The sequence below is a fragment of the Varanus komodoensis genome, unplaced genomic scaffold (genome assembly GCF_004798865.1).
Source record: "Varanus komodoensis strain SLA01 unplaced genomic scaffold, ASM479886v1 scaffold89, whole genome shotgun sequence".
Taxonomy (NCBI): Eukaryota; Metazoa; Chordata; class Lepidosauria; order Squamata; family Varanidae; genus Varanus; species Varanus komodoensis.
The window spans coordinates 1,500,049-1,522,743 of record NW_025336587.1 but is presented as its reverse complement, the minus strand read 5'-3'; the positions used below and the strand labels follow the sequence as shown (position 1 = coordinate 1,522,743).

The window sequence follows — 22,695 nt, the reverse complement described above, 5'->3', positions numbered from 1 at the left end:
TTCCTCCTCCTCCTCCTCGTGCGCACCTGCCTGGCAGGCCGGCACCCGGGAGCCAGGCTGCTCCCAGCTCGGCTTTCCTGCTACCTCTGTGGTCAGAGCCAGAAGCAGGAAGCCAGCAAACCGCAGCGGTGGCGATGGGAGGCCTTTCCAGGGTGCTGTGCCACAGCTGGGCCTCAGTTGCTCTCCAGAACTGCCCACCCTCAAGGACTGCCCTCATGCCACCCCGCAGCACCCAGAGCCACGCATACAAGTGCCTGAACAGCACCATCCCTCAGGCAGTTCCTCCACCTTGCCCATTAATCTTCAGATAAATATTGATCGAGACAGGAAGGCTGGGTCACCTTTCCCAGAAGGAAGGAACAGCACCCACAGAGCTGAAGTGCAATAAAAATAAACGCTTGTCTAACGTGCTCAGGGGTCGTGTGCCCAGGCGGTCCTGCTCGTCTGCCTTTTGCCCTGGAGGCTCCTGCTGCAGAGCCTCTGGGGTGGCATTTTGGGGGGGCGGGGTTGGTGGAATGGAGTCAAGTGTGGCGGCTTGCCAGTTTCTGCTGGTGAAATTCCCCCTGAAGGGGCAGGGCAGGAGCTGGTTCCAAAGCCGCTGACCCGGACTGGAGCTGCTATGACAAGGGAGGGCGGAGCGGGACCCAGATACCGCCATGGAATAAACAGATTAGTGCCCACCAATACTATTTAAAAAATAGGCTCAGTGGAATTAAATCAGCTCAGCATCATTTTCACACACAAAAGTAAGAACTGGCTGAGATGTCTCTTGTGTCCATCCTGCAATGTGCACATGGAACACTTTGTACATGCTCAGGGGCTCCCTTAGCATTATCTGCTCAGTGGTTCAAAAGTGATGGATTTCCAGCACTAACAAGAGCTGGTGTGGCACATCTGCAAAAGAAAGGTATTAATCCTGCCTAGAAGTTGCATCCTTTTGTCATGCCGAGATGGAGCTATAAAAGGCACTCTGCACATGCTCAGAGACCCAGTCTCCATTCCTCCCTCCCTGCTTTGCCAAGGTGCTGGCAGTGGAGGAAAAAGGCTGATCAAGTCATGGTATTCGGGAATTTTCATTTCATTTGGGCTGGAGGAAATGAAATCATTGCTAACCCACAGGGGTTTAACTCTCCAAACCGCGAGTGCCCTATTGTACCTGCGAAGGGGAGGATCCTGGGGGAATTTCAGGGAAAGGGGAGGGGAGGGGAAGCAGAATGCCTGACAGAAGTAAACACAGCCTTGTTTAAATTAGCGCTGCTCGCTTCCTGGTAGAGGAGACTGAACTCCGGGCAGGGAGTCTCTTCGCGGCCAGACCCTCTCAGAGGTGCAGGGAAGAGATGGCCGCGCAGCGCAGCTCGGCCGGCAGGGCGAAGCCCACGTTGCCGATCCACTATCACGAAGGCTTCTTGGAGAAGAAGGGCCCCAGGGACAAGGTAGGAGTCTGTCCAGCCACGGCAGCAGGAAAACAAGCGGCACATCTGGAACCGCTGGCTGCCCGGGCTGCAGGGAGCCGCATCCGCCGGCCACAGGACGGGGCTTAAGGGTTGCTGCACCAGCCCCATCCCCAGAAAAGCCCGGGGGCGGTGCGAAGCGGGGCCCGCGGAGCCGTGGCCCCGAACCCAGCGTCCAGTGCCCCAAATCTTTTCTGCGAAGCCCCGAACGTCCATTTCTGCTAATGGAAGCTTCCAGAGGAACTGACATTAACCTTCGCTCCACACCTGGAAAACCTCTCCCAGAGGCCAACGGAAGCCTTTCCTCGAAAGTGTATTCCATGGGGTAGAAGCAGTTTTCCTCCAGGAGGAGAAGTAAAGAAGTGGCAGGGCAGCGGGACAAGAAGATTTGCAAAATAATTGTAACGGACAAGGAGTTACTGATTTGGGGTGATGGGACAGGGTGAGAAGAAATAGAAGGATTTATTCTGTGCAGGCAATTTGCACTTTGTGTATTTATTTATATAAATGCACATAAATAAATATATTTATTTACATATTTTAAATTAGGCTAGCTTTAAGGGTAAGGCTTCCGATTTGGCTGACTTTGCTTTCTGTGAAATTGGCAAAAATCCTAGTAATTATTTCTAACTGTTCTAATGTTATGCTGTCTACAAGGACAGGGGGCTTTTGGGTTGGATGTTTCTCTGTGCGTTTTCTAATGTTCTTTTAGAAACCTAGAAATGTAGAAAAAGCCACACTGGATCGGATCCAAGGTCCAACTATTCCAGGAGTCTGGACACGCATGATCACTCAGACAGGATGAGTGCAAGGCCTCCTCCTGCCAAAGCATCTCAGGAATGGGTGCAGGAGGGAGCCCATGGCTAACTGGGCTAGTAGCCACAGATAGTTCCCTTCCTCGTGAATCTGTCCAGTCCCCTTTTAAAGCCACCCAGATTGGTGGCACCACTGCTTCCCATGGCGGTGCCTTCTGTATTTTGACTATAGAAACATAGAAAAAAATCATCAAATGGAAAGGCATGATATAACTTCTCTAAACAAATAAACAGCTAGAATTTACCATAATGTTTAGCTTTGCTGGCCAGATATTTGGAATGCTGCAGGTGGATGGTTTCAAGGGTCAGCCGAGCTTCTTATCAACTCCAGCTTTTACTCTCAGTGTTAAAGGAGCTGCTGTAATGCTACATCCCATCCCCAAATAGATTCAGGACTGTGAAGAGCTCTAAAAATTTAGAGTAAAAGCTGGAATGGCTAGGTGTCCCTGCTGACATTGGAGACGTCAACTTCCAAAAGGAGCAGAAAAAGTGCAGCCTTCTTCTGAGGAGGTCCTCAGGAATCTCCCTCTTTCTTTAATTTGCATGGGACGGAAATTCCCTTGGGTACAGACCTTTTGCCAACAGGTCAGCTTCTCCTAATTCTTTCCTCCTCTTGTCCCAGCAGGATTTCAAGAAATACTGGGCTGGCCTCTTTGGACTTAATCTCTATTTCTACAACACCAAGAGAGATAACCAGGTAATACGCATTGATGGCAAGGCAGTGTTGTCCAGTGGGTATGCACATACACAGAAAAGGGTATTCTTGGCTCTTGGAAGTACCCCAGTGCTTCCCTGCAAACCAAGCAGAGGCAAAATGCAGGAACGAGAGGATGGGGGATTTGCAGAAGTACACAAAAATCTTTAAGGAAGCACACATCACAAAGGGTTTATGACCCACCCCATCCCAAAATACCCTGGCCAGTGAAAATGCGCAGACTTGGTAGACACCAAGACGCGTTGGGTCAAGCCAATAGGCCTGGGTCAATCAGCAGGTTACATTTATTGTAAGTCTTGCATGAAAAACTAGATTCACTCCTAATCTGGGGCTTCTCTTTTGGTCTCAGTATTTTCACACTTGTATTTCAGGAGTCATTGTTTGGAGCTTGTCTTGTGATGTTTATATTTTGGTCCTGTATTTTGCAGCTTCTATGCTGGGGTTTATATTTCAGGCCTTCTCTTGTATTTAAATTTTGAAGTTGTTGTTTGGAGCTTAATATTTTGAAGTCTGCACTACAATGTTGGGTGTAGTGGGGAATTGTACAGTGGTGTTTGTATTTTGGTCCTCTAAGTCGGTGCTTCACCCTTGATGCGTCTGTTCTGCTGTTTGTCCTGTGTGTTCTCCTTGAGGTTAGCACCGTGTGGGTTCTAGTGCTTATGCCCATCCCTTTTACGATTCTACGTAGTGCAATGCTGTTTGAATGTTGCTGATGGCTGCTATTGCTTAATGTTATTGTCTATCAGTTTATTTATTTAATGGATGCTTTTCTCAGCTGCCCTCCCAGATGGCATCCCTCCCAGGGTGGCTTCCAATATAAAACATACAATTTCACCCTAACAGAACCAGAACCAGCGTGGCGTAGTGGTTAAGAGTGCAGGGACTCAGGCAGTCCGGGTTCGAGTCCCCACTCAGCCATGGAGCCAGCTGGGTGACTTTGGGCCAGTCCCAGACGCTCAGCCCAGCCTTCCTCACAGGGTTGTTGTTGTGGGGATAAGATCAAGAGGAGGAAGAGAATGATGGGATATACCTCTAACAAATAAATGAATAAGAAAAAATCCACAAAACACCGGGCAGAATGATCCATAACATGATGGACTAAGATGTTTTTACAGTGTTATAAAATGTATGTTTAATCTGCTTGTATATTTACTTTATACGTCAGGTTAGAACCACACTAAGCTCAGACCTGTCAAAAGCAACGGCATTCATTACAACTCAATTAAGTACAATTGATCTCTGCAAGCAGATCCAACCTGTTGGATCAGGGACGTCAAAACTCCGTCACCAAAAGGCCAAATTCTGCTTTAGAGAACTTCTCAGGGCCACATTCCATTTCTGGGCAGAGCCAAAGGCAAAGAGAAAGACCAGCATAATTTGGCCTGTTAGAAAGCTTTAAAGAGTGATATTTCAGGTGCCTGGTGCTGGGGGAAAATGCCCGACGGCAGGCAAAGCACCAACTGGGTTGTGGAGTGAGAAGTGAGCCCAGGGAAAGTACAAATGGTCATTTCAGGAACTCCAAAGGGTTCTGCACCCCATGTTATATACCAATAGGATTATTACCAGATTTTTGCACATTGTCCCATGAGCTCTTTTTCTTTAAAAGGCAGGATATTTAAAAAAAACAGCAAAAGTAATTAGAGCATTTTGGAGAGGTGGCTGCCAGAACAAAGAGAATCTAATCTTGCCTGGGGCCACGCAGGGACTGGGTGAAATCTGAACATGGAATAGCAACTTATGATGATCTCTGAAAAAGCAAATAGCATTGATTGTAATGGCTCCGTTCGAAGCATGACTGGAGAGGTTCCAGGGACTAGGGATGACCTGGGGGAAAGGTCTGGTGGCTGGTGCAGTGAGGCGCTTTGGTTACTAGATAGTGATTAGATAACTGGAATGCATACGTGTGTTTTCTTATCCTCTTATTGCACTGTTTTGGCAAGACGATAGAGAAGTCATAAAAAATTATTACTGCATGAGAGTTCCCTCTCTCTCTCGCTCTCTCTTTCTCTCTCTCTCTCTGTGTTTGTGTGTGTTTGTGTGTGTGTGTTTCCTGGATATTCAAAAGTTCATTGCCTTGGAGAAGGATTTAGAATTCCTGAGATTTACTTAACAAGACATTGTATTAACATGCAGGCTTGTAGTTGAGGGTCTTGCCCCCCCCCACCTTTCTTCTCTCACCTTTTTCTAAACAAGCAGACTATTAAAGAACAGTTTATAATTTTAGAAACATAGAAACATAGCAAGTCAGAATCAGCCTCCTGGGCCATCTAGTCCATCTTTTCTTGAACACCCCCACTGATGGGGTCTCCACCACCTCCCCTGGAAGCCCATTCCATATCCTGGGGGTCCTGATCGTCAGGAAGTACTTCCTGACATCCAACCTGATACTGGTTCCTTGTGCTTTGCCCCACTGGAACACATCCTGCCCTCCTCTGCAGGGGAGAACAGGTCCTGGCCTTCCACCACACGACATCCCCTCGCATGCTTATACGTTGCTATAAGATCCCTCCAGAGTCTCGTCTTCTCCAGGCAGAGAAGCCCCAGCTTCCTCCCTCTCCTCTCATATGGCTTCTCCCTGCCACCACCAATCTGTCCTTGTGACCCTGCGATGAACTGACTTTAACCTAGAATTTGGCTTTATAAGGTCTGCAAACCAGTAGAAATGCCCTCCCTACCTACCTGTTGCCCACCTCTGGCCCATTGACACAAAAGTGCCCAAGCTTACTCGCTCTCCCGCAGGTTCAAGCAGGTTTTGACAGCAACATTTTTTACAAAGCTGTATTAGCAACTCATCCAGCAGGCTGATGGGAGCTGTGATTCAAATATTTTCAGAGGGCACAAGGTTGGGAGAGATGGCTACAAACTACTATCTAACTTTTACAATTGCTGCTTTAGTTTGCTTGTTTTCCTCTGCCCTCCTCTGGTCCTTTTCCTTTTACCTCATAAACTGGCAGGAGACTGCTTTGATTATACTGAGCACCTGCCAGCTGCCCTGGGAACCCTTCAGGCTGAAGAGTCAGGGTAAAATAAAACCCAAACAACTTTAAGTCAATAAAGAAATAAAGATGCCATGTTACAAGAGATTATGGAAAGCCACTCGGTGGTCATGTTTGTTTTTTAAAGTTGTGTTTATTTTAAATTAGAACATGAAATATCCAGTTAACATTTAACCATATATACTGTTTTCAATCTAAGCCATATAAATGGTTGTTGTTGTAACTCAGCTATGGAACTGCCTGAAGGACTTTGAACCAGTCCCTGACTCTCAGCGTAAAAGGTTTTCATGAGAATTAAAAGGTGAATCCTGCAAGAGTTAAAAAGGCAGGCTATAAATGCAATGTAGGAATAAACACTACCAGGAATTAAGCATTAGGAAAAGCAAAGCAAACTTTTAAAGCAGGGGGAACTGCAGAAGAGGGGAAATCGCCCGAGTGCTGTTTGAGGGAAGGAGGGTATGGGTAGGGGAAGGGGAACCAGTGACACTCCAGGGGACCAGATTTGGACTGGAACCAATGTTCCCCACTCCTAGCCTAGACGGACAGGGCCAATAATCTGGCCCAATATAAGGCCTTCCTTCTCTTCTTATGAGGATAAAAAGAGGGCAGCTGCCAAGTGAGTGAGAACAGATTCAATAAGGAGACAACACAAGGGTGAGCTTAGCTATGGGCAGAGTGGGGCAGGGGAACTTTAGTCATAGGGACTAGAAACTTGAGGATTCACCTTTTTGCTCTTCCTCCCCAGTATGTTGAGAAAATCAACCTGGCTGACTTTGTCTCCCTTGCTGATGACAACCTCCCCAGTACCACGGCTGTCCGGTCCAGAGATGGGTCGAGGCTGAATCTCAAAATGAGAAACCAAGAAGTTAAACTGAAGGTAATCCATTTACCCCATGAAGGCCTGGCCAAGCGTATCTCACCGCATTAACTCTTTGGCTGAGTTTCCTGTGATCTGCATTTCTCAGGAAGTTTTTCTCGAGTTTCGCAATGTTTTATCGTGAGCTGGAAGGCAGGAGTTCCGCTGCATGATCTTTGATTGCACAAGGCAGGGAGGAAGTTTGATGTGTCTAGTTATGGTACCACCACCACCGAAGAAGGCACTTCTCTCTCACACCTCTTATCATTCAGAAGGGACACCCGTTTTGTTATGTTGTGGCCAGCTTGTGTGCTTTTACATCCATCAGAGGTGGCATGTATCTTTGTGTCAGTAAAAACCTCTCCCCTGGAAAGGGGATTAGAAGCAGGCCAGCCTGTGCGTCATTGGGCAGCTCTGCCCAGTTGAGAAGCCAGGGTGGAAAGGATTCCTTGAGGAAAGGAAACTCAGAAGCACACACACATATATTTTCCATCTTGGAATAATCTCTTTAAAGATGTTTAGGAGACTTGGCTGAGTGAGATAAGCTTTGCCGGAGATCGCATGCAAGATCAAGGCAGAGCACCTGCCAAAATGCAGTCCTCCATTGCCTTATTCATTCATTCATAAACATTTACCTCTTTCTCTTCCTCAGAAAGCTCCTAGCAGTTTATAGAAGCTCTTAATGCTTCCCACCCAGGCAATACTCAGTTCCTTACCTCCATAACTTTAGTTAAGAACTAACCTTTTAATATCCCTCCAAACCCCAAGCCTTTAAGGGGTCGACCCAACAGCCTTGTTGCTAGGGAAGGTAGTTATAAGATCTTGCAGAACCTCAGCTCTGTGGTAAAGACCCTCAGGGCTGAGTCTTCGAAAGTGCAGTCCTGTCCAATTGCCCACACTGCTAGTGAGGACGGTACCAGCCTAGCTGCCTCTCTGAGCTCAGACCTTGACCTTGGCAGGGTTAAAGGGGGTGTGCTGGGGAGTATCCAAGCAACATCCCAAAATCCTTCCCTCTGTGGTGCTTTCTAGACAGCCAAAATCCAGCTGTGGGGATTACCACTCCTGCCACATGCATCAGATGCTCATGAGCCTCCATGTCCAGTGATTTACAGGCATTGAGCACAGAAGATGCCGGATTGTGTCCTCACCTATACAATCATGGGGCGGGGAGTTCCACAGGCCAACAATACCTCACACAATGAAGTGTCCCCTTCTTTTGGTTCAGAGCACCTACCGTTCTGTGCCCATGTTGCAAAACACTTTGCTATCAGACCAGGGTCATTCTGACTCAGAACGATTGTTCTTGATTTGCTGTGTTCCGTTCTGCTTTCATCTGGTCTGCTTTCCCAATATTTAGTAAACAAAACACGGGGCAGTTTCTAGGGAAGAATGCAATTATCTGGAGATCTTTCGGTTGAGGTGACCTCACACAACTCAACAAACACCCAATGGGAATCAAGTTCCCAGAGATCCCTGGGTCTTTAGACTGGACAAACCTGCAAAACAACCAGCAGAGCCTTCAGCATACATGTATAAATTTTGGGAAAGTATCGACCTCTGAGACAAAATATGCTAATTCTTACATATTTTGATTAGATGAATTAGAAAAGAGGTGATCAAGGTGCTGGTTGGCTCAAGTTTTCAAGATATTGCACCACAAAGATTTATGCACAGGCGAGTACATTTGCCTACAAGGGAGGGAGGTGCCTGATGCGCGTGATGCCTCGTAACTTCTCGACAAAGTACGGCAGAACAGTGAAAATGGTACCACATGGAAGTGCATAAATATATCTTCTCTTTGAGACTAAAGATCATTACTTAACTCTAATGTATTGCTCTTTTATTGCAAGGTAGATTTGTCTTGGTCAGACCTATGCCTCGTACGGTTTCATCCGGTGTCTTGTGAAAGGGTCATTGCCCAGCATTTCCAAGGAACAATGGCGTGATATTTTCCCTCACAAGCCAAGATGCCTCGAAACTGTGTACACAATGCAGAGAACTTGTGCTACATTTGTGGCGAGGTGACATTTGCACCTCAAAAGGGCAGTAGGACAGCAGTGGTAAAAAAGCCAGACCACCTGTATTTTGGGTGCAAAATGGGGGACCAGGGCAAGAGTTGGGCCCTAATTATTGCTGTGTTCCATGTGCAACTGATCTGCGTCATCGGACAAACAAGAAGAAAAAGTCCACGCCTTTCACAGGCCCTCTGGTATGGAGGGAGCCACCAGCCACAGCAGCGACTGCTGTTTCTGCATGGTTCCCGCAGCTGCAAAAGGGATCTCGAGAAAGAAGAAGTGGACCGTGGAATACCCAAACATTCCATCCGCACTGTGTCCTGTGCCCCACGGTGAGGACTTGCCAGTTCCAGATCCACCAGAATCCCACTCTCCAGACTCCGATGATGATAAAGACGATGAGCAGGGTGCAGCTGATCCGGGGCCGTCAATGTCAGCGGACCCAAACTCTAGCCCACCGTATGCTCCTCCTGAACCACATCTAATTTCACAGAGTGAATTACATGACCATTCTCATTGCTATATCACATTTTGCAGAAAAGTTATAGAGCATAATCACACATCCCCCTCGTAATTTTGAATGATTTTGATGCAATTTTGACCTGAAGCTGCATCTTGGAAACTGGAGCCAAGAAATAGGACTTAATTTTCCTTTATTAGTGACCCAATTCTGGTAAAATTTAGCTACTTTCATTTCTGAGGCTTTCTCCTTGTAGACCAGTGTAATTTTTGCAGATTTTTTGCTGATCTTTGGACCAAATAGAACTAAGACCATTCAGCTAGCATATGATCTCAAGGTACTGCAAGATATCCCCCAAAACTCAAAACATTTTATCCAATTACCCTTTTCCAGAAATTTGGAGCTTCACACAACTTTGGCTGCTGGTGTTTAATTCATCAGTGCATGTTTTTGATAGCGTTATGATTAATATTAGTTTTTTCATTTCTATAGCTGAAGCTTTCTATGCAATAGAATCACCATGTCAAAGACTTCTCATAAATTGGGGATAAAGTGGGACTTTTTCATGCAAAGCCAGGCCCTCCTCCAAAAGATAAAAAGCCAGGTCCTTCATGCAAAGCTATGGTCATCCTCCAAAAGATAAAGCAAGATTCTAGTCCACATGGTTTTAGGTGTGGTTTGTCATGTTCTCTGAATCAAGTCTTCCTGACACCTCCCTCTTTTCTGAAATTAGATGGAGTGTCTGAAGTGGTCTTAGAGTTGCACTGCATGTTTCTGCTTTTCCAAGAAGCAAAGCTGTGAGGATAATTCCTGTGCAAGAGCATGTTTGGGGCTCTTGAACAGGAATTTAGATTTAAATTCAGTAAACAGGACTTAAGCTCACCTTCACAGAATTCTTAAGCAGTGATTGTTTGTGTGGTTTTTTTTTGTTTTTGTTTTTTGTTTTTGCGTTTCAGATGGAGAGTCTGGATGCTCGTGAAATGTGGAAAGGTTTTATTCTCACAATGGTGGAGGTAGGGCTTCTCCCCTTTTCTCATTCTCCTCCCATCCATTAAAAATGTCATTTTATGCTGCTTTTGCAATGTTAAAAAAACCAAGCAGGAAAGAAACTAATAGCCATGAGTCAGAAATCGAAGCCTTGCCTGATCACCACCTCCTGCATTTTCCCAACTCAGAGGAGAAACTTAAGGATAAATACTACATTATTCACCACCAGGAGGTTTCCTGTGAAGGAGCTCTTCGAAACTCAACTGGATTTAGCCTTTGAGTAGCTGCATCTGCTGCAAACCTGCAGACAGGAGGTTTCCCTTCGGACCAAGGGCCAAGCCAGGCAGCTTCATAAAAATGCGTCTGGCATCAGGAGGCATTCATGAGGCAAATTCCAGCCATTCCACTTTTGCAGCTGGTATTTGCCTTGCAAGATAATGGGCAATAAATTTTTATTGTTTTTTTAGACTCTTTCTGTAACCACAGCAACCACTCTTTAATCCTTGAGGGCTAGCCACATGAAAATATTTGTCTGTTTCTTATTGGTCACTTTGGGCTGGATAGATCTGAACTAGCAGGACTCCTTTCATATAGCTGTTAGCCAGCTTTGAGCTCCTTGATGGAAAAAGACCATCCATCCATCCATCCTGACTTGATTTAAATAGTGGTGAATGAATCTGTCTTCAACCAAGCCCCTCTAAATGCATTGGTGGCCTGCCTTTAATGCCTGAAAAGCAGTTTTATACATTTTAAGGTAAATTCTGGGTCAGGCCTGCGCTAATACCTGTTCTATTGTGCTCAGATGCAAGTCCCATCAAGGCTGAACCTGCTCCCTGGCCATGTCTGTACGTTGTCTCAAGCCCTCGAGAAGGAGAAAGAGCGGCGGTCCAAGCTGGTGGACCCCTTTTCCCTTGAAGAAGAGAAGAAGCTTCCAGAGTAAGTAGACTGTAAGGCCCCAGGGGGCAGAGACCTGTTTGTACCTGCCAAAGAAAATGAGGTACTCGGTATATTGATGAACACTTGTGCGTGGCAGTCAATAAATATTGTAAAGTTGGGGAAAGTACTGAGAAGGGCAGCTGGAACGATCCAGGGGTTGGAGTAACTCTTCCCGGAAGGGAGGTAACAACATCTGGGGTTGCTTAGCTCAGTGATACAGCCAGTACTCGAGACCTCAAGGAGGCAAGCAGAAGGTTCCAGTCCTCATGGTTCTCCATGAACAGGAGCCATCACTCAACCCATCTGGATCTCACCAGGTGGAGAAGGCTGCTGAGCTGAGCCAAGGAGGGTGGGGGGCCTGCGCAGGTGGAGGAGGAGGAAATGGTCTCACCGGCCAACAACCTGCAGTGCTGCATAAGACGCATCCCATTTCACAGAAGCTGGCAGAGTAGAAGTCACTCGGCCAGCCCAGGCCACGGTTTGCGAAAGCCTCGCCCTTATTTCTGCCCAGGTGTTTCTTCAGGGTCTCCAGGACGGAGGCCGAGATGCTCCTGGAAAAGAATGAGCACTGCGGCAACATGTTACTGCGCCCCGGAGGGGACGGCAAGAGCGTCTCGGTGACCACGCGGCAGAAAGCGAATGGGTGCGTTGGCCAGTGCTGGCTGCAGGCTCGAGGAGTGGGGGGCCATCCCACGCCGGATGGGCTTGCTTGGGTTTTGCTTGGGCTTTGGTTGGAACCCAGCAGCTGCCCCTTGAATTTCCCTCCATGCACCTGCCGGGGAAACTTTCCATGGAATTGTGGGAAAGTAACATGGTGGCCGCGTGGTATGGAAAAGAGGTGTTTCAAGGGGAGTTACTCACTTATGTGAAGCCCCCATAATTATGCCCCCAAGGGGAATCCTTAGCCCCTCCCCAAGGTGGTTCCACGGCCATATCCAAGGAGTAACCCCAGCCACACCCCAGGTAGAATCCGTAGCCGCTCCCCACTGAGAGTCCTTGCCCCACCGCCCTCCAGTATAGATAGACTTTTCCATTCCTTTTATCAAAGGAACTCACAGTCTGGTTTAAACACCCTCCTAAATTTCAGACACCCAAAGCAGACAAGTGAACAAACAAAGGCACAGAATTTCTGCTGCTCCCAGCTTGGTCAGCATCGCGTCCTGCTTCTTGTGCTTGTGGGTCCCCTAACCCTGGGGGAAGCTGTGGTGGGGAGCCCAGGACGGCACTCAGATCGGGCACAGAGATGCCCTGGTTCTGGGAAGCTGCGCTTACACACTGGTGTTCTTCACTGATGCAGGGCAGTGACGATAAAGCACTACAAGATCAACCTTTCTGGTGGAGAATACATCATCGACGTCGAAGAGCCAGTGAGTTTGCTGCTCCGTGAGAATCCCCAGAGGAATCCTGTGGGAATCCCCGAGGAAAAGCCTCCTCTGCCCCAGGCCCTGGTGCTGAACGTAGGTCAGCCAAAGGCCCAAATTCTGTCCCCAGCAAACCCTTAGGAGAGGTGACTGGCTGTTCGCCACGTGGGGGACATTCAAAGCTGGGGAAGCGCCAAGTGGAAGGTCCTTGGGGAAAGGGGCAGGCTGGCGGAAGGGAGAGGGGTCATCTGAGGAATCCGGAGGGCTAATGCTGACCACAGCCAGACCTTATGTGGCGCCCATCCTGGCTTTCTCCCCCGCTGAAGTAGGCACTGCTGGAGTAGGTGGACGACTGTTTGGACTGTCCTGAAGGCAGTGTCCTAGCTTCCCATTCCGAACAGCCCTTTCTTCAGCTCCATGAGGACCAGAATCTTTAACCGTGTTCTGATGCAAGGCAACTTTCTGCTTCCATCAGTCCTTCATTTTGAACCATGAGGACTGGAATCTCACCGCTCCTTCAGTGGAAGGACAGAGCACCTGCTCTGATCTCAGGATTAGGCAACGCTTCCCATTTCCCATGTTTGTGACCTTTTTGAGGGGCTGGGAATGGTGGCCAAGCCCCACCTTCCAGATGCATCAGGCCTGGATCCCATCATCCCCAGTCAATGAGGATTGGAGTCTGAGAGATATGTAGGGTCCTGGCAGTGTGATGTTGACCTTGAAGCATTCTGGAGTCTTCCCAAAGGCCAGGATGATGCTCATTCCGGATCCGCCCCATCCTCTTTCCTTTCTTACCAGTACTGCTGCTCTTCACTGTCAGATGTGGTGGAATTTTTTGTCACCAACAGCAAGCGTGTCCTTGTTCCACTCTCTCTCGATGAGAGCTATGCCATGACTCTAGGTAAGTGCGTGTCTCCATCTCCCTGAATGTGAGAATCCTGGAGCAGGTCACACAGTGGTTAGCTGTTGGGCTGGCAGTGGAAGCCAGTCCATGCAAAACAAGGGCTCTTATTCCCTAACGATTAAGTAGGATTCCAGTCCTCATGGTTCTGAGAGTCAGCGTAATGGATTGGGTATCAGGAGGTCTGCGTTCTAGCCCCCACTTGGTCATGAAGCTCACTGGGTGATGTCACACCAGTCCCTGCTCTCAGCTTGACTGACCTCGCAGAGTTGTTGGGAAGATCAAAATGCAATGGGAAGAAGGAAGATGATGTAAGCTATCAAAACACTAAATAAATACAGAGGCGACACAGGCTGCTGGTCTAGGAATCAGCTCCCTGCAGGCCTGGAGCACCTGTGAAAACAGCTGGCACAATTCCAAGGGTTGTGCAGCCTCCCCCTGAGCAGGCAGATCGGGTCTAAAAGGCCAGTGTTTCTAAAGCATTGTGCCAGGGCCACGCCAAAGTCTGGTAGATAAAACAGAGCTGGTCTGTGCTCTCCGTGTGGAGCTTGTGCGCCTCGCCAGCATGTTTAAAGGTCCTTGTCTGGTAAGCCTTCCCTGTGTAAAAAATTTATGGCCAGAAAGAGGAGGGGTGTTTGATCTCAGGAAAAAAACTCGGGGAGAGGGAGTGGGGAACCCCACGTGGGCCAAAAGCCGGCTCATCCCAGGATCATCTCGGCCTCTGGACTTTTACTTCAGCCTTCCTGGGCCGCAGGGGGCCGGGACAGGGAGAAATATGGGGCTGCAAACAAAGGATTCAGGGCTGGATCCCTAGTGGGCCGCCTGCTAACAGCACCACTGCCTCCCGTAGCCCAGAGTTCTTAGCGATGGCTTTGCCCTCCCTTATTCTGCGCCTTGCTCAATTGCAGAAATCCTGGAGATGGACAAAGAAAGTGGAGAGAGCACTTCTGTACCCAGGTGGATGGCAGCTCCCCCCCAACAGCTCCCCAGAGGTACTTGCATGGATTATGTTAAATCCCATTTTATTTTTCTGTTGGACCACTTCACTCCTTTCGAGTCTCCATCAGAAAAAGAGAAAAAAGGAAAGAAAAGAGGGAGGGAAACCTTCTAGATCTTCATGCAACCATTGGATTTTCTCTCATTCTTTATTTTGGATTGATTCTGTGTTAAACAGAAGCTTTTCATATTACAGTTTATGAAGTAATTAAGTTTTACGGTTTTAAGTTTTGTCCGGGGAAGCACCCAGGGAGCTTGGGTAAGCAGGCACTATAGACGTGCAATAAAAAAGAAAGAAATTGAAATGAAAACAAGGTTTAGTTTTGAAAGATAAACTCCTACTGAAAGAGGAGTTTCCATTCAACCATCATGACTAACTTTTTGCCTGCCTGCCCACCTTTATGCCTGATGTACATTCTGGAGCTAATTCCCAGGTACTGAAGAAAGGTTCTGGGGCTCAGCTTGACTTAAATTAGCTCTGTCCCTGATTGTGCCCGTTTGCCTGCATAGCAGGGGCCCCTGCAAGAAAGATGTTTTCCTCGGCCCCACAAGCCCGGCCGCCTCCTTGTCATCTTCCCCCAGTCCTGCCGGTCAAGCCCCCACTCCCGGGCTCAGCTGCCAAGGGATCCAACAACATATATGAAGAGGAGGATCTTCCAGACCAGACATACGTGAACAATGAAGGTAAGTTGAAGGTTCCCACTCTGAAATTTACGTGCCTCCAGAAATTAAACCTTGTCCATGCTTGTATTCTCTTTAGATGGCTGTCCAGGTTAAGTGCCAGGGAAGTGGGGGGAGGGGGGAAGCTGGGAGCCCTTGAGGACTCTGGGTGCATCTGCGGTCCCTCCCCCCCCACCCCCCCAGTACTCCCCTTTTACCCTCCTCCAAGGCACATTTCCACTCTGAGAGATGCAGGCCAGTGATGTTGGGAGGCAGTAAGGCTGCAGCCTTGCAGTTCCACTGTTTCCGCTTTTGCTTCTCAAAATAAATAACTAAAGGAAGGCTCTGTTTGCACCCTCTCCAAAACAGGTGAGCTAGTATCAGGACAAAATGAAAAGCTTTGCCATAATATGGCTGCTAAAAGCATGACCCTGTAAAGCCAGGTTTAGATTTAAGACAAGATCCATGGTGCAAGTTGCTTCCCATGTGCACCTTACAGGTCCTGAAAGGCCCGTCCCTTGGAGACGTGAACCCTTTACCTGTCCTGGCAGTTCTCCCTCTGCATTGTCTCAGTCCATATGGCTTAATTCTGCTCCACCGCTAGCAAACTGCCCGCTTCTTCCCCCACCTGGTTCCCCCACCCCCCCTCCAAACTGTGTAACTGAGAGGTTATACATGCATCTTGTTACAGACCCCATCTTGGGGGTCCCTTGGGGGCTGCCTCCATGTGACATGTATTCCCTGCATGTCTGAATATTCTTTTGATTGTACACCCCCAGCTGACTCTGGAAGGGTGTATTTTTCTCTCTCTTCATTTTCCTCGCTAGCCAGAGAGAGAAAAGAGATTAGCCCAAAGACACTGAACCAGTTTTGTGTCTCAGCAAGACTTTGAATCCAACACTCCAGTAATTTCTGAAAGAAACATTTTTATTGGGCTAGTTAATTAGGTCACTAAAAGGGCAGTTAGTGTGGGCTCTTCTCTTTTTTGCGTTTTGTTTTAAATAGGCATTTATTTATCTTGTACGATATAGCAAACAGCTGCTGTGGCTTTATTAATTATACAATTCCTGTTATTGATTAATCAATCGGTCATGGTACAGTATTTAACTACATTTCTAAATATTTGCATTATAGGGTTACTCTGTTCTACCATATGGCAAACACCCACACAAAGGTTTATGGAGTTAAAGAGTTCTGCCTTTTCTTCTGCTTCTGCTTCTTTTTCTTCCTCTCTTGTCAATGTATTTATAACCAGAACAATGTTTTAGCACCAATAATAGTTGAAAAAATAAAAGCAGGGTATTTAAAAGGAACCCTTCAGCTATAGAAGTTGGCATGGATTCATGTTGCTGTCAAAACTGTACTGGTTTATCACCGGTGAAGAGGCAAAGAAGTGGGGGAGAGGAGCCAGAACTGGGGTGGGGGGAGAGATTAGAGTTGAAGTGGAAAGAAATGCCAAATACCAAAAGGCAGTGGGAGGAAAGTCAGAATCCAGAGAGGGGGTTAAAGAAAAGCAAACTCCAGAAGTGGCTGAAGAAAGGCAGAATCCAGAAGGCAGAAGGAAAGTCAGTCTGGGGACTGGGGAAAGGAAAGCAAGGAAAGTGAGAATTCAAAAGAAAAATAGAATCATAGAATAGTAGAGCTGAAAGGGGCCATTAAGGCCATCGGGTTCAACTCCCTGCTGTGCAGGATACCAAGAAAAGAAGTATTTTCTGCTTTGCGATGATCCCAAGAGCAGCTTGTGACAGGACCCAGGACTCATTTCAAAACATCCGATGTGCCATAGGCTCCAAAAGTTTATTTTCCTCCTTCCAAGATACCACCTGACCTTCACCATCCATTTTGTTGAGAGCAAAGAAACATAAATTTTGCATCCAGCTGCAATTTTTGAACCATTAAAAAAAAAAGCCGCACACACCCCTTGGTCCATTGCCTCTTCAGTGCCCTTTTACATCCCTTTGTTTTTCTTTCAGAAGTTGCTGAGATGAAACAGACCACTTTATGCAGAGGTAAGCACTGAGTCTGGCATTGGGAAAGCTCAGAAGAAAAGCTGCAAAGGATCAGGCACCTCAGTGAAACAGGAGGTCCTGTGGAAGCAACTAACAGCTAAACTAAAGAAACACTGTTGAATGGATAGCAGCTTGGTGCAGAATCTGCTTTGAATGCTGAGCAAGAGAAATCTGTTGGGTTTAGTCTCCTTGGAAATATGTACTTTTCCAAATTTTGCAGGGGAGTTTTCCAAAATGTGGATGTTACTGGCCAAAGAGCCTGAAAATGGTCAAATTTTCATGCAAACATGCTAAATTTGATTCTTCTAGTGCTTCTTCACTCTAAAAGTCCCGTCCCCTATATTTCACTGCTCAGTGACAGGGGACAGATGCTACCAAGTGAGTTATGTCCAAGTCAGCCCCCATCCAAGATTAGGAGATCTCAAGTTCCTGGATCTGATGATGTATTAGCAATTCTTTACTTTTCTTTTGACATTTGCAATGCACGAGCCCATGGCTGCTATTTTGAATTGGATGGTGGTGTTAGGGGAGGAATTAGCAAGCTGTGGACGGTTCACACAGCACATTAAGCCATGGTGGTTTAGCGTGTTGCATGAACCCAGCAGTCTTCCTGTTGAGTGGTTTCTCTGCCAGAAAACAAAGGAAGGCTTGATCAAGTTGAACTATGATTTCTCTCCTTCCTGTGGGCAGTTGGGGATGCATCAAAACTTAGGGAATCCCCCATGCCTGGAGGAAGTGTTGTCCCCTTAAATGGCTCATTGCAAAACTGAATTGGGGAACCTGTGCTCTTTCATTTAAGAGAACTGAGCGCTCCCTTCCAAAAATTCCTGAGAATTCTGCTGCAAAGGGTGTTTTCCAAGACTTCCACCTTTAAAAAGCAAGCAAGGAAGCAAGCAAGCAAACTCAAAAGCTAGTTAGAAGTAGGCTGTGAGGTAGCAACTTGGCACGCATTCAGCATCCATGTAGGAAAGTGGCCATGCCGGGTTGCAAGTTGATAGGCTGCTGGAAATTGTATCTGGAAAAGGTTTGGGCGTGCAATAAGCATCCCTTGCAGTGGAGCCTTTTGTGGGTGAGGGGTGATCCAGCTCCTGGCTGTGCTCTCCTTAAGTAGTGCAAGGTTAAAATTCCCCGGGTGCTTAATGTATTGTGTGAAGGCAGCCCCTGTATCCACACACAGTGCTGTTTCATGTTGCTAGATTTTAATGGGTGTAAAAGCCTTGAGCCAAGTCCGTCCATGGTCAGGAGCGATCTTGGCCTGCTCCAGTCCTGAGGCTGACCAGTCAGTGCCCTTTCCATTCCTTCGCTCACAGAACTGAAAGGCATCCCTGCGCTTACAGCTCCAAGCAAACCTGTCAGAGGTTCCAGCCTCCAGAGAGTGATGGAGAGCCCCCGCTCTCACCCCTTAATTCCACCGAGAAACCTTTGCACTGGTAAGTGTGTGCGTGTGTGCGTGCATAGAGGTCCACAAGACAGGCTGAGTGACTGGAGGGATGCAATGAGGGGACTGGGTGTTTCCAGCTCCTAGACCTGCGAGCACCCACTCTGGGGCTGGGACCCATGCTTGCACCTCACTAGCACCCCCTTGTGGCCAGTGTGGAAAGAACCCCACTGGCTGCTGCTCCGAGGTTGAACGAGCAACCTCAGAGAAGATGCAGAGTATAGGGAAAGGAGATGAGTGAGGCCTCCGGGATATGACGGACCCTGGTCTTTGCAAGACTGGGAGAGCAGGAAAGCAAATCTCCCCTTGTTTTTCTCCGTCCTGCTCACAGGGATGCCAAGATTATCTGGCGTTGGGGGTTTGCCAGCCCCGCCGCTGGAGGGCTCACTCATTTACCCTGCTTTCTTAGTCTGGTGCTGCCAGATTTTTCAAGGATGCAGCACCAGTGCTTTTAAAAATATATATTTTTAACGTCATTTTTAGGTGAGTAAAGCAAGCAGGTCTTGGGTCGAGCTAGAAGGTGTTGCTTGCCCATTTGAAACCAAGCCACACCAAAATTCTTTGCATTGCCCCAGGACAGATGTGAGGGAAATTTCCTCCTCCCAGCTCCTATGAAGCCTGCAGAGAAACTCAGAGAAACAGGAATTCTGTGCATGGCACAAAAGATGCCAGGATACATGCTTAATCAAATGGGGCCAATCGCTGCTTCATCGCAAGCCCTGGTGCCTGCACACTAGTGCCTCTGAGCATGCAGGGAGTGCTGGGGATTTTTCTTATCAAAACATGCACAGGATCGCAGTGTGAAGCTCCAGTCTTAGGCACAGTTGCCTGGGAGTGACAAGGCTGAGCAGACACAAAGAAGCAGCAGTTTCATTTCAGCGAGGCAGTGCTTCTACCCTGGATTGCAGTCAGAGAAGAAATCCACAGTGCTGAACTAGGTCCAGCACTATGATAGCCCCTTAAAAGTTTGGCTGCCACCTGGGATGGATACACTGCCCCACTGACTGTGATTCCACCAGTTTCCACCATATAGGGCTGCCCCGCAAAGCATTTCACTCCACAGCCTTAAGGACTAGAAACATGGTCCTGTTGGGCTGAACGCTGAAGCAATATCCAAATGTTTGGCATAGGTTATCCACCAGTGCTAGGCGATCCAAGTTTTGGCCACACTCAGCCATGAAGCTCACTGGGTGACTTTGAGCCTATCACAGATTCTCAGCCCTACTTCACAGGGTTGTTGTTTTGAGGATAGAATGCAGGGGGGGGGAGAATTTTGTCAGTTGCCTGGGATTCCTTGCAAGAAGAAAGGTGGTGTATAAATCTAATGCAACAATAAAAGCAGCAATAATTCTGCTATGTGAAAGGCCTTATGTTGGAGGGAGGCAGCTTGTCAAAGGCCATCTAGCGAGTCCGTGGCAGAGGTGACATTCGAACTGAGAACCTTCCAATCTAGTGCGCAAAGAAATCTAGAGCTGCAATGTATTTCGAACTTAATGCTTCAATTGCCTCCTTCCCCGCCTCCCCAGGCATTTTCTTAAGCAAGCCAGAAAAACGATTTTTTGGGGGGCGAGGGCGGAATAGCTGGCATGCTATAAAAGTTGTGTCTGAATCCTGCCCAGCTTTGGAAATTTAACAATAGCCCTCTTTATGTTCCCATGGCAGAGATGACTGAGGAACTCGAACGGAAACTTCAAAAGCGGAGAGCCAGACTAGAAAACTGAGGCGCTGACCAAGAGCAAAACAAAGATGATTTAGGCAGCCTGTTGGAAAGCCGCCAGCCAAAACTTTACCTGGAATCCCTCCACCATTACTGCCAGCCAGCTTTCACTGCCCATTCCTCATGACACCATTACAACTTCATTTTTCAAAGGGCTCCTCTTCCCACATGTAGGACCAGCTCAAGATCTTTTGCTGCTGGAGATGAAGGATGAGATAGCGTGCTGCCCCCTGCCCATATCACGGAAGCCAGCTGTGTGTATAGTTTAGGGCACAGGCCGTGCTGCTGGTGCACCTCCCGGAGAAACAACTGGCAGGAGCTCAGAAGGAATCTTCCTTTGGGTGCCACTGCCACCCGCAGCATCTGCCACCTGAGGCTGGCACCTCACTCCCCTGCATGGTAGCACCAGCCCTTCCATTTTGTCTCCAGAATATCCCGCTTGCTCTTAACTGACTTGGGCCAGACTCATTAAAAGAACACAGTAGACAGAAACTGCCACAAACGGAAACCAAGCAGGAGGGCCCAGAGATGATAAATGGGGGTCCCCAGGCCTGGAATAGGGCATACCCAGGCGGACTGGGCAGGCCAGACTGAGCTAGGCTGGAGCAGAAGAAAGCTCTGTCAGGCTGAGCCTAAACTTTCAAGCGGAGCCTGGGCAGATGCCAAACTGGGACTAGAAAGCAGTCTCGCCATCTCTGCCGTGTGGACCTGATGTGAGAAGGAGATGCGCTCTGAGGCCTGGTGGAAGCGCAAAGTCCTTCGAACCCAGTGTCCAGTTCTGGGCACCACACTTTTTAAGAAGCAGGTCAAGTTCTATTTCTTCCAGCGATTCTATGACAAGTAGAGGACAACATGCTGAGAATCAGCACGGCTGGGCACCGGGCAAGGACCCACAACTGAACAGGGCCCCACTCACAATTGCTCCCGGAGCAGCTCCTGCTTCGCCCCATCACAGCAGGGCGGTTCCCCCATGCCTTGCTCTGATCCAGCGAAGCAGCGGCAGGAGATGTCGAGACTGGCGGAGCAAGCAAGCGCTAGTCAAGTGGAGGAAGAGCAGCGGGGGCAGCGGTGGGGACTCTGGAGGGGGCAATCCATTCTGGGGTCCTTCCCCTAGAGCCCTCCAAAACCAGGAAACAGCTCTGTGCTTACGTACCTTACTAATGCAAACATTTGAAGAAGAAAAAGAGAGATTTTGCAGGGTTGTGCTCACTGCCCTCGGTATCGGACTACGGAGTGGGAGAACTACCGGGTCCCCCGATGTGGATTGACGGACAAAAGACCTCTTGGGTGCATCCAGCCTGAAGGCAGGGGTGGGGGGTCAGTCCCCAGAGGTGTGGGAGAGGTTTGTTGAACCTGTTGAATTGAGGTTTGGAGCAGATGCGCCGCCTTGTCACACCACACGGCCTCCGGCACGTGCAACACATTTCCTTCTTTCCCCCTGCTTTTCAACCCTTCCAGTTCCACCATTTATTTCTGGCCCTTCTTTTGTGTTACAAAAACATTACTATACAGAGCTAATGAGCCAAGGCTAAAGCATTCACTGTAAATGGTTTAAGATGTAATATGCTAAACTGAACACATGGGAAGTGGCAGGAAATGCAGGACATGGAAGGTTTAGCATCTCGTGTCTTACACCATCCGCTGTGTAACTGGGGAGAGGGAGGGAGTTTTCTTGGATAGTTAAAAAAATATCAGAAATCCTTTAATGTTGTATGGCACTTTTCCTGAAGAATAGCAAGGCGGTTCCTAAGGTTCAACAGGTCGTATGATGAGTTTCTCAGTGTCCAAGATCGTTTCTTGAAGGCACGCCAAGGTCTTCAGCTTGTTAGGAGGAACACCAGAAACCATGGCCTTCCTCAACCATTTTGTAGAAAAGCACCACCTTGGCTGTGAGAACAAAGCCATGTAGCCCTCGCCCTACATCTCCCAGGAAGATGGAATTAGAGCCTTTGAACTGGGAACTCTGTGAAACCCATGCTGGAAGTCACTGTCATTTGTTCTCAATCCTGGCTGAGGAATGGATGTGCCCTCCACCCAGGCCACTTCGAACGCCCCCAGAGCATCCCCTGACCTATTCAGGGAACAAAAATGGACACCCACGGGGGAAGTGCAAGCTTTCTTTCAGACATTTATACCCTGCACCCCTTTTCTCATAGTATTCAATAAAGTGTACCCCATCTTTGACACAGCTGGTTTCATTTCTTCCTAGGCATCCTGGCTGAGCAGGGACTAGAACCCAGTTCTTCCGAGTTCCAGACCTGTGCTCTTAACCACACCACCCTGGCTCTCTTTCCAGAAGTGAGAAATAGCAAAGATCTGGTGGGGATATTAAGCCACTGGGAGGTGTGTTGCAACCGTTCTGATCAGGGACAGTGGGAAATG

The 22,695-nt window shown here is 48.1% G+C and overlaps 1 protein-coding gene across 1 annotated transcript; it reads left to right on the top strand.

Annotated features, from left to right (window-relative positions):
- Window positions 1-1,291: 1,291 nt before the first annotated feature.
- Window positions 1,292-21,806, top strand: STAP2 (signal transducing adaptor family member 2). The gene is made up of 13 exons (XM_044417563.1): window positions 1,292-1,433; window positions 2,892-2,963; window positions 6,723-6,854; window positions 10,265-10,321; window positions 11,098-11,231; window positions 11,743-11,874; window positions 12,529-12,598; window positions 13,391-13,493; window positions 14,402-14,485; window positions 15,000-15,173; window positions 17,123-17,158; window positions 18,469-18,588; window positions 20,259-21,806. The coding sequence occupies exons 1-13, from the start codon at window positions 1,338-1,340 to the stop codon at window positions 20,315-20,317; spliced, it is 1,269 nt and encodes a 422-aa protein (XP_044273498.1). The 5' UTR covers window positions 1,292-1,337; the 3' UTR covers window positions 20,318-21,806.
- The last annotated feature ends 889 nt before the right edge of the window (window positions 21,807-22,695 follow it).

Excerpts from the sequence above, each read along its gene's own strand:
- STAP2 (XM_044417563.1), top strand. The coding sequence starts at position 1,338 with ATGGCCGCGCAGCGCAGCTCGGCCGGCAGGGCGAAGCCCACGTTGCCG. Across the intron at positions 1,434-2,891 it reads AGAAGGGCCCCAGGGACAAG|GATTTCAAGAAATACTGGGC; the intron begins GTAGGAGTCTGT and ends TTGTCCCAGCAG. Across the intron at positions 2,964-6,722 it reads ACACCAAGAGAGATAACCAG|TATGTTGAGAAAATCAACCT; the intron begins GTAATACGCATT and ends CTTCCTCCCCAG.